Raw genomic sequence first — 14,432 nt, 5'->3', positions numbered from 1 at the left:
ATAAACTCTAATAAAGCGAGTTTCTCAGTACCAAAAAAATGTTGACAATGTGAAGTAAAAGTTCAGTGGATTCGGATCGGACCTTCCCCTAGCTCTAATATACCCAATACTTATAGTGATTTTCGACCATTTACTCGACTTATGGCGAATATGTGTATATCCAATCTCCGCCTACAAGATTAAATCGTTATAGTCCAGTCATTTAAGCTTAAATTAGGTAAGAATCTCGGAATTCGATACACCCATTTATATGTCTGTAAATACTTGTATATTGACACCCTAAAGTTGTCTCAAAACCTACATATGGTAGGGTATACCTACTATAATGAGCTTACTATAATGACTGGACTATTAGTGGTGCAGGAGTGTAGAGAACGGTCGTGCAGTCTATCGCAACGTAACCAAGTGCACCTTATCTGGGTGCCCGGTCACAAAGGTGTAGCCGGGAATGAACTTTCCGATAAGCTCGCCCGCTACGCAGCAATCACCAACACGGCAGGACCTGTACCTTTTATTGCGCTCAATCCGCATACCATAAAGGAGCTGTTCCGCAAGGATGAAGGAGTGGACAATCAGGGGTATTTACAACAAATCCAAGGCATGTGCTATGTCAAGTTGCTAATGAGTGGTTACAACCTTAAAAGGTTTAAATATGGCATCAACCTCTCAAGGGATAAACTCAGGCTACTTGTCGCATTCTACACCGGCCACTGTAAACTCAAGAAGCATTTATATAATATGGGCCTAGCTTCTTGTGCAAACTGTCGTTTCTGCGACAAGGAGCCTGAAACTCTGGAGCACCTGCTGATTGACTGGACTACTTTTCTCAAATATAGATATAATACCTAGTAATATATTGGAGCTTATCAATATGCTGGGGTTAGGTGGGTTATAGTGACTTAGCAGATGACACAATAGACCTTTGGTCGCGGCGCAGTTGTCATCTATTTTTCTTATCTTATCTTATCTTATCTTATCTTATCTTATCTTATCTTATCTTATCTTATCTTATCTTAACTTATCTTATCTTATATATGGGTCCGTCAATCGGTTTTGATAAATCAGTGGTTTTTATTTCCCAAGTGGGATCGCTTTTCGTTCTTCAAATGTTCCAATACCGTTATATAAATATTTGTGGTTTTTAAGTCTTCTAAAAATTAAAAAATAGTAATGTTTAGCCAACAGGTGCTACTTCGGACTGAGTAGGCAATTGTTCTCTCGACGAACAAAAACCAAACTCAATCAGTCGCTCATAATTCCCGTCCTGCTATATGGTGCAGTGGCATGGACGATGACAACAAGTGATGAGTCGACGTTATGAGTTTACGAGAGAAAAGTTCTGCGAAAGATTTATGGTCCTTTGCGCTTTGGGCTCGGCGAATATCGCATTCGATGGAACGATGAGCTGTTTGAGTTATATGACGACATTGACATAATTCAGCGAATTAAAAGACAGCGGCTACGCTGGCTAGGTCATGTTGTCCGAATGGACGAAAACACTCCAGCTCTGAAAGTATTCGACGCTGTACCCGCCGGGGGAAGCAGAGGAAGAGGAAGACTCCACTCCGTTGGAAGGACCAAGTGGAAAAGGACCTGGCTTCGCTTGGAATATCCAATTGGCACCACGTAGCGAAAAGAAGAAACGACTGGCGCGCTGTTGTTAACTCGGCTATAATCGCGTAAACGGTGTCTAAGCCAATAAAGAAGAGCCACTTTGCCGGCCAAACCTGGAACTTAATGATGTAGCCAAATTCATCCGTTAGAACATACCGATGTCGAAACTCAGAGCCATTACACTTCTACAGCTACAACGATGTGTTCAACATGTTGCTTTGATATTTTTGTCCTCGTTCGAACAGTTCAATTTGGACGCACACTGCACCGCCTGTCCCGGATTCATTTTTTGATATCAGTAAAATTCTATTATTATTCTTAATTTTATCCCATAATTCGTTTTCGAAAAGTTTGCTGAAAATATCGAAACTTGTGTCTGTTAAAATGCCATGTCTAACGAAAAAATCGTACGACAACTAAAAAATAGTACAACTCCCTTTTGCGAAATGGATCTAAGAGTCAGTCCACCAGATAATTAAGAACTCGTTTATTTTTAGGTCAAGCATAAGGGTTATACGATTATATTCTTGGTCATCGATTATAGCGTTGATGAGTTAAAAGTAAGCTGAAAAGAGAATTTCGGCCAATCGTTTCATTGACATTAAATTCCGCCTCTTGTACTAATTCTAGCATCTTGTACTAGTGTTATTTGAAAGATATTTAAAGCTTAGAAGCTGATAGTAGTTCTGAAGAATGCCATTATAAAGACCTGACCTTTTTGCTTTTTTATGGTTTTGGTCGATTTTTGCTGATTATAATTATATATAATATTGAAAAGTGATCGACGGTTTGCAAAAGTTTTTGGGAGCTTGCCTTACCACGAAAACAAAAATTTGAGTGGCACAAAGCATTCGGCGAAAGTCGTTAATGCTGCCATCAGAGAAATAGCAGAAGATCCCAAGGTATCTCGTAGATCGACTCAACATATTTTAGTTAATGTTTAAGTTATACGAGTAAATCGTGTGAATGCTAAATTCGCTCCAAAGAATCAAACATTTTTTTTGTTGCAAAAATGATGTCGAATAGAGGTCGCAAAAGAGATGCTGGACAAAATAACTGAGGTCCCTACATTTAGCAAACTCATTACTACTGGTAACGAGACATGAGTTTATGAATGCAAACAAACTGTCCAACAATCCAGCGAATGGAAAAAATTAACCGAAACCAAAAAAAAACACAAAACGGATGGAGTCATGTATAGAATTTTACACAAGTGAGGAAAGTTCTCTGACCGCCATTCGCTTGGGAGTAGCCAGAAATGATTCTTTTACATATGGCTCAAGCAGATCAAGACTTCCGTTCTTAGATCAAGTATCCTCTGCTAAAGTAAGAAGGCGAAACATCCCTTCCTCATTGTTGAGCGCTGGGTTTCGGACCCGTCACGTAAAAATCTCTACTAATGAAAAGGAAACAACAGCCTCGGATAAGTATCCCCGCTAAAACGGCTGCGAAAACTGATACCAAACGCTTCATCAGGATCGGGAAGGACCTCTCCAAGAAGTTCGATACCAAACGACGTTTCAGACAAAGCGATTCCTTATTGTGCGACTTCTTCAATCCACTCCTGGAGAAAATAATTCGAGCTGCAGCAATAAATAGAGAAGATACTATCTTCGTACAGCTGCTGGCGTACGCCGATAACATCGATATCATTGGCCATAACAACTGCGACGTTAATTCTGCTTTCTACAGACTGGAAAAGAAAGCGAAGCAAATATGTTTGGTAATGAACGAGGACAAGACGAAATATCTCCTGCCCAAACAAACTGTCGTCTCGCGACTTGGCGCTCTCGTCACAGATGATATTGATAACTTCAAAGTCGAAGATAATTTCATCAATCTTGAAACCATCATTAACACCAACAATATTGTCAGCCTCGGAATTCAACGCAGAATAGCTCCAACAGGTGCTACTTCGGCCTGAGTAGGCAATTGAGAAGTAAAGTCTTCTCTCGACGAACAAAGACCAAACTCTATAAGTTACTCATTATTCTCGTCCTGCTTACGTTACGAGTTTTTGAGACAAAGTTTCTGCAGAAGGTTTATGGTTCGTTTCGCATTGGCAACCGCGAATGCCGCATTCGATGGAACGGTGAGCTGTAAGAGATATACGACGGCATTCACATAGTTCAGCAAATTAAGAGACAGCGGCTACGTTGCATAGGTCATGTCCTCCGAATGGATGAAAATACTCCAGCTCTGGGAGCTCTCGACGCCATACCCGTCGGGGTAGCAGAGGAAGATGAAGTCCTCCCCTCCGTAGAAAAGGTCAGGTGGAAAAGGACCTGGCTTCACCTGGAATTTCCTAGTGGCGCCAAACAGCGAAAAGGAAGAACGACTCGCGCTGTCGTAAACTCGGATATAACCGCGTTCGCGGTGTCTACGTCAATAAAAAAGAAGATGTCACAATTCATTCGTCAAACTCATCACTACTGGTGACGAGACGTAAGTTTATGATTATGACGTCCAAACTATACAACAATCTAGTGAATGGAAAAAATTAGCCGAAACCGAAAAAAAAAAAAATCGCTAAAGGTACTGAAGTCACTAAGGGCCATCCCAGCCCAGGCTTACAAAGGTGTATGGTAAATTGATTCAAGCCTTGACATGTTTGTATTAGTTCAGGAGCCTGTTTTGAAGGCGATTATACAGATTTGTATTAAAATACGTGAAAGTGCAGTTTCATTTTGTCGGCCCGTGCCAAATTTAGATCAGATGTTACGTTATTACTGTATTTTTTTTAAATTTTTGGAAAAAGTTTATAACTACTTTGCATGTCTTTTGCAGTGTTGGTCACATTTGATCAAGTTATTCAATCTTTAAACTGACTTTCACAGGTTCCTTGAAATATGCGCTTCATCCCAACCAATCTCTTGTTAATGATCGAGTATAGCTTGGATTCAAAAAAAATAGTATATATTCAATATTCAGACATGAGTTCGTGCTGCATAATCTTGCAGTGGAACAACAGGCGGAGCATTCTATCCAAGCTTAAAATTTAAATTAAAAATAATTTTTAATAAATCTATTTTATTTGTTAAATTGCGTTTGCCGCATATGGCTCACCCTGCATTTAGTGTCAAGCTAACCGCAAATATTTATGCTTTCACGCCTACTAAACTTTTGCAGTATTTTCTTTTGAATGCGTGTGTTAATTTGATTTAAAATTTTTACACTTTTGAATTAAGAGCATTTCCTTTTCATCAAGGTTGCAAAGCAGAAAGTTATACACGACATGCAACACTGTTGGCTGCTTTGTTTCTACTAACAATAAAGGCATGCAATTTCTTGTGAATGTATGTCAACATATTTGTAATATTCTGAAAACTACCGAAGCAAATCCAATTTTAAATTTAAAATAGCTTTTGAGAATTGCTGCCTTTGGAATTTCAATTAAATCGACTTCAATAGATTATCACCTAATAGCATATATGCACGTATGTATGTATATATGTTGCAAGTTGCATGTATTATCTGTACACCTTTGGAGACACGTTTCGCCTGCTGCAATATCGTCAACTGCCACTTTTCAGCCGCAAGTGGCACGCATTCTTGTGCGAAAATCAATTAAAATCTCAAAATCTGCAAATCAATGTGAAAATGCACACACAAACAGCAGCATACATACATACAGCAGCATACGTACGCGTACAAAACTTGTCCAAAAATTGAGACATCTACACAAAAGCTCAGCACTAATAGCTGAAGTGCCCATGCATGCTTGTATATGCACAAGTTTCACATTAATTGTGTATACTCATGTTGCATGCAGCATATGCACATGCATGTATATCTGTGTTGGTTTGCAATCAACTGTCATTTTGACTTTGCCCTGGCGAGTGTGGCTGACCACAATTTCGAAAGTTTTTATCTCTCCTCCTAATCTCCTTGCATGGCCTTAGAATTGTTGCAATTTTTTTCTTGTTGCTAGCACAAAAAATGATATTGCAATGCTTTTGTACTCTCGCAACATGTTGCATGGGGTATAAATGTTGTTATTTAGATCAAATTTATCTTTATGTACATAGATCAAAACATTTCAAGACGAGTCGAATGGGTTCACTAATGTGGAAAATTTCGCCAAAATTTAGAAGCTGAAGGTTAATAACATGTTTCCTGACAAACTCTCGAAACCGTTTATAAAATTTGGTAAAGGGATTCACGCAACAGCATCGACCATGGGTTAGTTCATAAGATCTACGTGGTTCATATAATGAATTTTGATAGCATAGAAAATATTTTCAGAGTACTTCTTTTTCCTCAAAAGCACAATTCTGCTCTCTGTTTGAGGGAAGATGTTGTACGGTCTGAAGAACCAAACTTTAATGATTACAATCACCAATATTTTCACCTTTTTGATACAAGCCAGAAAAGAAGAAGAACAGCCGTTAGGTTATTGAATAGGTATATAAAAATATGTATAAGTGGATGCCGGAAGTAAATACTCTTTGCTCAAAGCACTGTATACACAAAAATCATCCGAACGGGCTCGCTAGAGATGTCGAGCTCATTTACCATGTCTCTACCACTTGCCTGACGGTTTTCAAGCAACTTATCATTCACTTTTTTAATATTTTCATCACTTGAAGTGATCAAAGGTCGTCCGGAGCGAAGCATATCTTCAACTACTTGTATCTCTGGACCGTCTTTGAAGGCTTTGTACCATGCGTAGGCTTGTGTTTTTGATAAAACTGAATCACTATAAGCCTTTTCCAACATTCGCAACGATTCTTCACTCGAATTTCGGTAAGAAATACAAAATTTGTGACAAATTCTTTCTAATATTTTTATCCATTGTAAAAACCGCAACGCACTACAGCTTTGTACCGACTTAAGCAGCTGCTGTAAACAAACTAGTTGGCAGATCACGCTTATATTTGAGGTATTAATTAAGGATCAACTTAGTGAAATACATTTTTTGAAACATCATTTACCCGGCGAATTTAATTACAATTTCCGGATGCTTTTTTGTCATAATGTATTTATTCATGTTCCAACATGGAAACAAAATTTATAATTAAATAAAAATTTGACTAACCTGAGTTTGTGGTATGAATACCAAGGAGTGTTACCCTTGCTAAAGATATTCTGGAAAAGTGTTATACTGCCTAGAGCATCAGTCATATTTAGTTTTAAACCTGAAAGAAAAAACACCTAGATGAAATTTGACGAGTTTTAATAAATTATATGATATATGGCATAAAAATATTACAATGGTCGCTTTTGAAAGCAAGTGAAAAGAATACTTAACTTGATCAAAATTTAAGAGTATTTAACAATACTTGCAGCAATCTAACTATCGAAACCTACAATGTTTGTATACAAAATTTTGAAAACAAAAAACAATAGTCGAGGATTAAAAATGTTGAGGCTTCCAGCCAAATTTGAAATATTCCTAAATAATTATAATTCGGCTTCCGCCGTTTTTTATGCTTGGCTTATATTTTGAGCAAAGTTGGCGACGTTTTGTATATCCTTAACATTTTTCAAGACTCCATTTATAATAAAAGGATATTAAGTTTGTCGCGAAGTGATATATATAGAATAGATATATAATATCTATTCATATAGAGATGTACAACGTAAAGAGCTGAGACGATATATATGTCTATGATTCGTTCCAAGGAATCGGATTTTTTTGCACAAACGATGTCGTTGTAGAGGTTACAAAAGAGATGCTTGCCAACATAGCTGAGGACCCTACGTTCCTAAAATGCATCATTATAGATAACGAGACATGTGTTTACGAATATGACATCGGAACTGTACAAATAGTTTTCCTCAAATGAACAGACGTCGATGAAACCAAAAGCCTCTGAAGGCCGTCACAGCCGAGTCTTATAAAACTGTATAGTAAATTGAGTTAGACCTTGACATGTTTGTATTGGTGCAGGAGCCCATTTTGAAGGCGCTTAAACATATTTGAGTCGATTTAGCCATATAAATGTATCTACATGTACAAAGTTTTCCAATAAGAGTGATATGATTTCATTAAAAAAAAACAAACTAATTGTTGGAGAAATTCAAATGTTTTTTATTTAGTATAAAGCACAATCGATATAATCAATATTGAATTAAGTTCTGAAAAAAATCAATCAAATGGCCTCCACGACATCTTTTGCAGGAACGCATTTAATGAACCCAATTTTCGATTACTTTTTCCACTAAATCAAGTCGATTTTCATGAATAGCATTATTATTAATATTGACTTCTTAAGCTTGGAGAGAGTCTGGTTTATTGCTAAAGACCAATAACTCCAAATACTTTAACTTTAATGATGTCTTCAAATAACCCCAAGACCAAGAATGATGTTAAATCACAACTTCTTGAAGGACATTCAATGTCACAATTTTTTTAAATAATGGAATCTCCAAACATTTCTCGCAATAATTCGGTTGTTGGACGTGCTGTGTGGCACGTAGCTCCATTTTGTTGAAACCAGATGCTGTCAAGATCAACTTTTTTAAATTGCGGTCATGAAAAGTTGGTTACCTTCGATCTATATAGCTATCCATTGACAGTAACGACATCGTCAGCCGCGTTTCGAAGAAGAACGGATCGATGATTCCTTCTTCTTCTTGACACCGTTTACGCGGTTATAGCCGAGTTTACAACAGCGTGCCAGTCATTCCTCCTTTTCGTGGCATCGATGATTTCATTAAACCAAAAATGTAACGGTTATTCATGAATAATTTGTGCATTTTTCGCACCAGAATCGACATTTTCGTTTATTTACCGCAAATCAGCAAATTCAATGGCTTCAGTTCTTGAGTGAGAACAATTTTATATGAATTACATATGGATCCAAATCCTTTCTCAAAATCAGCAGTGTTGTGGTTTGAGACAATCCCAATTGTTGAGAATGGTTTGTGTGGTGTTCAGCCTCACTTGCCTGAACGGAAGCAATATTTTCTTTACTTCTAGCAGTTATTTGTCTTAATGGCACTAGAGAATTGTGTAAAGAATATGTCCTCTCGAAATTTTCAACAATTCGACGAATAACGAGCACAGGTGGACGATTAATACGACTATAAAATGGCAAAAGCGCACGAAAAGTTGCAGATTTTGCAAACGCCCTGTTCTCCCCCAGAAGCTGTTCATTTGTTGCAACCGCCGATATCGGATCACTATAGCATGTACGTATCTTCCATATAAACTGACCCATCGAAATCCAGTTTTTGTATGGAAAACTTTTTTATTTGACAATAGATATTCACAAAATTTGTAACGGGTTAGTATATAAGGCAGTGATGGAATTTTTGCTCGTTGTGGATTTTGAAAAATTCTTACGGTGATTCAGTTTTATTAAAAACACAAGCTTACGAGGGGTATAAAGCTTTCAAAGGCGGTCGAGAGATCGTTAAGACATGCCTCGTTCTGGACGACCTCTTCAGGCAAGAGTTAGAGAAAGGGCAAGAGAGCTCGACATTTCTCACGAGTCCGTTCGAATGATTTTGGTGGATATTTTGGGTATGAAACGAGTTCTTTTCGATATTCGTGGTTTGGTGCTCCATGAATTTATTCCGGAAGAACAAACGGTCAATAAAGAGTTTTATTTGCCCGTATTGAAAACTTTCGCGTGAATACATTCGCATTTACATAGTAAACCTTCAAATTTCGTATAACGGAACTTTCTTATAGGCCTCTATCTTTTTTGATCATTGTTCTAACAAGAAAGCAATTATGAAACAAATTGAAAAAAATTTCAAATTTTTCATAATGTTGATTATTTTATATAAAGATTTATTTAACGCAAGAAATATGATTTTTTTTATTCCATCAAAGAAAACTGAAGTATGTATGAAATTTCCAAGAACTCACATTTATGCAAAAACTCTGAGTTCTTTTACAAAGTCCATCAACATATATTGAACATATATATGAAGAGTATAAAAGCTACAGTTGCTCATGTATGAACATATTTGTTGTGATAAGCTTCGTATGCTGTCTGAATGGTCTTTGCAGATTCTTCTTCTGCGAATTTCATGCAACTTTCAACTCGCTTTGATTGCTGTTGCTTATTGAACGGCCCACCACACATCACTTTACTATCCAACGCCTTTGCTTAGAAACACACCCGTGCACATACATAAATTTATAGCTATGTGTGAGTGCACCTACACATATGTGCAATACTGTGGCCATTCTTCATTGGAATAATAACAAAATGTCACTCGCTTCGGTTGCTCTGTGGTTTCTGCTTCACTACAGCATTTCACAACAAAATATTTTCCAAATTGCATTGACTTCAATACCTTTTGAACTGAACTCGAACTCAAGCGCAAATTGATGAACTGATTTTTAATGTTTTTCTTGCTTTTGTTGTTATTTGTTACTATTTGTTCTTGATTTTAGCATTTGTATAAGTGTATCAGTTTGCTAGCATACCAGACCATTGCTGATTTGCCCTTTCAACACAGGTTTGTTGTTGTTGCAATTGCTAAAATGTCCAACAAAACCACACAATTCGGCAGTTCGGTAGATGCAGAGCGCCGCAATCGATTTAGATACAAAAAGTGCTGCCTTCACTCACTTCACCACCGCTCCGACTATTTGCATGTGAGTTAGTTAGCAACTTTAAATGTTGTCTCTGGTCACTTCGTGATTTGCCTAGAAGCACGTAAAGTTTTCCTAATCAATAGGTGTTGCATGTTGCACCATTGAATGTTGATTTACAGCACAGCAGCATGAGGCAAGCATGCTTCGTTCTAGCACCTTTTGGGCGAGGAAAAGCAAAACGTATTTGAAAATGCTGAAACTTTCGTATGATTGATTGGGCTACTTAAAGAGAATCGTATCTGCAACTTAGATCATGTTTGAAGTGTAGCAATATTTTGATAATTTAAACAAATTATTATTTAATTTTGAAAATTCTCTGACCTCTAGCTCCACCTAAAGAATTTACAAGAGTATTGTAGTAGTTTCTCCGAGTTCCAAAAAGCATTAAAGTTATTGATATATTCAAAGCAATGGTCTTCTCATTCCATTGATTCCCAGACCATGAATGTTTAGGTACAAGATTGCAGCTTTTTGAAAATGAAACTCCCTTTAAACACGCTTTCATTCAACTAATGTATTATTATCTACGCCAAAAATGTAATGGACCATAGGCGCAACTAAAACTAAACACTTCGGCTGATCCCACTTGCCTCTTTTTGAAATAGCTGACATATGAATGGATCTGTTTTATTATGCATTTGAATAATGAATTCCTTTAGAATAAAATCAAATCAACTCTGTTTATGGTTTCGTTCGCTAGTAATGGCTTCGGAACATCGTTTCTGTTTATATATTGGAAAGAATGCTACAGAAATACATGTTTACATCTTAAATCTTATCACTGATTTCGTTAAATCATATATGACAGATTTCCGTAATCACATTTTAGGAACTTTTTTTTAACTGTATACTTATAAATCGTATTGAAATAGATATCTTGTTTTAAACACCGTGCTTATTCCTTATATTCATATGGTTTCATGGCCATGGTCTATGGCCTTTGAATTTGATAATATGAAAATCAACAGACTTAGAGTGTGGTTATGTTGCAGGACAAAGTAATATTACTAGTAACTACGAAGCAGATGTTTTTCCAGAGCAAACACAACCTAACAATTAGACTCCGAAAAATAGGGAACTTATAAGCTTCTAACTAATAATATTAATTTGACAAACATGTTATACATAGATATAGCTGAGTCTCTATGGAGTCAATCCCTAACTTGCTCAGCCAGCACACAAACTTGGGATGAATGGAACATGAACCACACATGTCGTCTAATAAAATCATAATGAATGACATAAAAACTCTAGGAGGAGCGCTAACAGCCCACAGTCTAATTGGAAAATATGCCAGCAGACTGTGAACACCACACAATGACCAGAAGAAATACCAGCCTATAGAACATTTTCTATGCGAATGCAAAACGTTGTATAGGAAAATAATTGGAACTATCAGTCGAAAAATTATAAATTACAATAAGTAAGCACTGAAATAGGATATAGAACTGTAATTTGGCATGGAGGACTGCATATGTGGGCAAAAATTTTTGAAAAAGTAGGCGCGGCCTGTACTCACATTGAATCAATAACTAAATACCCCAGAGACGATTAACGTGGCCGCGCCCACTTTTAGGTGAAATCTCATATCTCGGGACCTGCCCTACTGATTGTGAACGAATTTGGTGCAAACCATTCTTCTGACATGCCTATATAACAAACTAGGCGAAATCGGACTACAACCACGTTCACTTCCCAAGTAACACAATTTTAAATTCCATTTGATTCGTTCAGCTTCCGGTACGTACAATTAATATAAAGGGATAAAACTATACACGAATAATGCTGTTAGAGTATGCCACTTTGTGATCAAAAATTGCCCTAATCCAACCAACTAGTTACCGAATATGTGGACCCCAGTATCTATAGTTAACGAGTGGAAGGCAACAAAGTGATGAGAGAAAACTACAACGAGCAGCACTAAAAGTGCACAGTCGTCCAAGAAAACCCTGGTCAAGCGCACATCAGAATCGAGGCCAGTTAGATTTTGATTATAGAGTACTGAAAACCAAAGGGCTGGTGAGGGCAGTATTCTATCACCACAGTAGGTAGGAGTGACATCTTAAAACCCTGGCAGGTCGTCAAGTACGTTCAATGCACGTCGCCATAATTTTTTTGGCCGTACAGGTTCAGTTGAGACGAGATCCTGATACGTGCCCGAACCTGGCTCTGAACATAAGCTCCCATAAGAACTTGTGTTGTATGTTTGCATAAATAACTACGGGGTTCATAAAAGGCAACTGTTACAACGTGCGGAGAAGCGGAGACCCATTAGAACCCAACAACAACAAAAACCCCAGCAGAAGGAACAACAGACAGAACATTAAAACGAAAAATGAAATGAAATGACCAAGACGAGGAATACAGGACCGTCTTCCGTAGATACACAAGCACCACCAACAATACAAAGAGAAGGAAAGAGCACCCCAGTTGTTACCACAGAAAGACCTCTAAAATTAACATCGAAACATAAATATATTCTTCAAATGAGACGGGCAGAAGAGGAATCCTTAGAAAAATGCAAGAGTATCGTGCAAATTATGAAGACGGCGATGGCAAACAAAAGAACGCCAGCATAGACGTTAAGGACAGAGCGATACAGCTAGTTGAACTCTTCGACGTAATCAAGGGTTACCGTAGAAACTGACTCGTCGCAGAAAACGAGAAAATACGGGGACATTTTAGCAAACACGTCACGACCCCAGAGGCGCGCGCGACAAGTCCGATGAAGCCTCGAGAAACAGTGAGACCACAAAACGAAAAGAACGGCCAGTGGCAAAGAGTTATGCCTAAAAGAACAAAGAAGGAAAGAACATAGATGCAAGTCAGAGAGTATATAGTAAGCCGAACGACAAGCAGTGACCACTAAAACAGCAGAAGGCAATAGCTTTGTCTTAGTTAGTTAGTTAATATCGATAAAAAGAACAAGGTTTGTCAGCTGTATTTTCTTTCGATTGTTCTGTCACAAAAGTAACACAAATTTAATGTAAAAGCACCGAAGCAGCCCAGCAAGTCACCGAAACTCCAAGACATTAAATGAAAAATAACACATAGATACCGTACAATTCTTAAGAATTTAGGTACACATAACTTTCGGTTAGAATTGTCAATCGAGCCTTAAAAAACTCATGGAAACCTTAGCAGAAATCTCTGGTAGTGCTGTTGGGTAATTAACCGGTTATTTAACTGATAGCTCATTCCAATGAGATTTCGTAATCAAGTTTTGGACACAACTGGGATTATCTACTAGGTCTTTAGTACTTAAGGCAAAACAAATAGAATTTTTCCAAAGGACTATAAACAAGCTGGTTCTCAAGATCCCAATATATACATATATGGTATTCCAAGAAATTCGAACACATTTTGATTTAGATTGATTCCAGCAAGGAAGACAATCCAAGCTGGTTAATTTTGAGATAATTTTTTGGATAATATTTTGATTTATATTACTTTTGCTCTAACTTTCTTCAGAAGGTCGTTGATATTTACATTAGAAAATTGAACAAAATTGACGGTTGAGGAAGTCTTACGTTAAAATATGAGTAAAACTCTAAATCAACAGATTATAGCAACAATACGAGTAAACGGAAATTTTCCACATTAAATATTCATGGAATGGTATTTATCATAGCGTTGCCAAAATTTAGAAAAAATAGACTCACTAAATGCTCTATGCTCCATGACATAGTCAAATGTGACACACTTTTAAAACGATCGTTGGTAGCCATTACTCACAGAGACTTTTTTCTCTACACAAACCACAAATTTATCCTCAAAGGCGACATACTTTGTGAGCACATAAATATGTTAGTTGCTCACATGAATTCATTTGCCAAACTCAAGCGCCAAACTTTAAAAATTACCATAAAATTACAGCAGTCAAGTACCCCTTAATTGACCTAACCACATATGTTGCTCGTACCAACACTAACAACATCACCAACACCACTACCATCACCACCAGCACCGGTACCGGCAGCAACATGAAAATACACCAACTACATGCACATTGTAGGTAATTTGCTACTGCTGCTGCTGCCCCACCACCACCACATAGACTAACACTTTGTTGGCATTCTTTTTGATTTATGGTCTTTGTCTTTGCAGTTCATCCTGTCATTCAAGTACCGAATCAATTAGTTGGCGCACCGCTTGGCACTGATGTGCAGATCGAGTGTCACGTCGAGGCCTCACCAAAATCAATTAACTACTGGATTAAGGACACTGGTAAGTTTGTTAGAACACTCTACTGTAATAA

General features: G+C 37.4%; 1 protein-coding gene across 1 annotated transcript in view; it reads left to right on the top strand.

The window, feature by feature from the left end:
- Nucleotides 1-14,432, top strand: part of LOC126757913 (lachesin) — a 93,168-nt gene that overhangs the window by 70,364 nt on the left and 8,372 nt on the right. Inside the window, exon 7 of the mRNA XM_050471839.1 lies at nucleotides 14,282-14,401. Within this exon, the coding sequence (XP_050327796.1) occupies nucleotides 14,282-14,401 (120 nt within the window). The remainder of the gene's footprint in view (nucleotides 1-14,281; nucleotides 14,402-14,432) is intronic.

Source organism: Bactrocera neohumeralis, chromosome 5, assembly GCF_024586455.1.
Source record: "Bactrocera neohumeralis isolate Rockhampton chromosome 5, APGP_CSIRO_Bneo_wtdbg2-racon-allhic-juicebox.fasta_v2, whole genome shotgun sequence".
Lineage (NCBI taxonomy): Eukaryota > Metazoa > Arthropoda > Insecta > Diptera > Tephritidae > Bactrocera > Bactrocera neohumeralis.
Note: the sequence above shows the minus strand (reverse complement) of the source record. Positions and strands in the feature narration are given on the sequence as shown.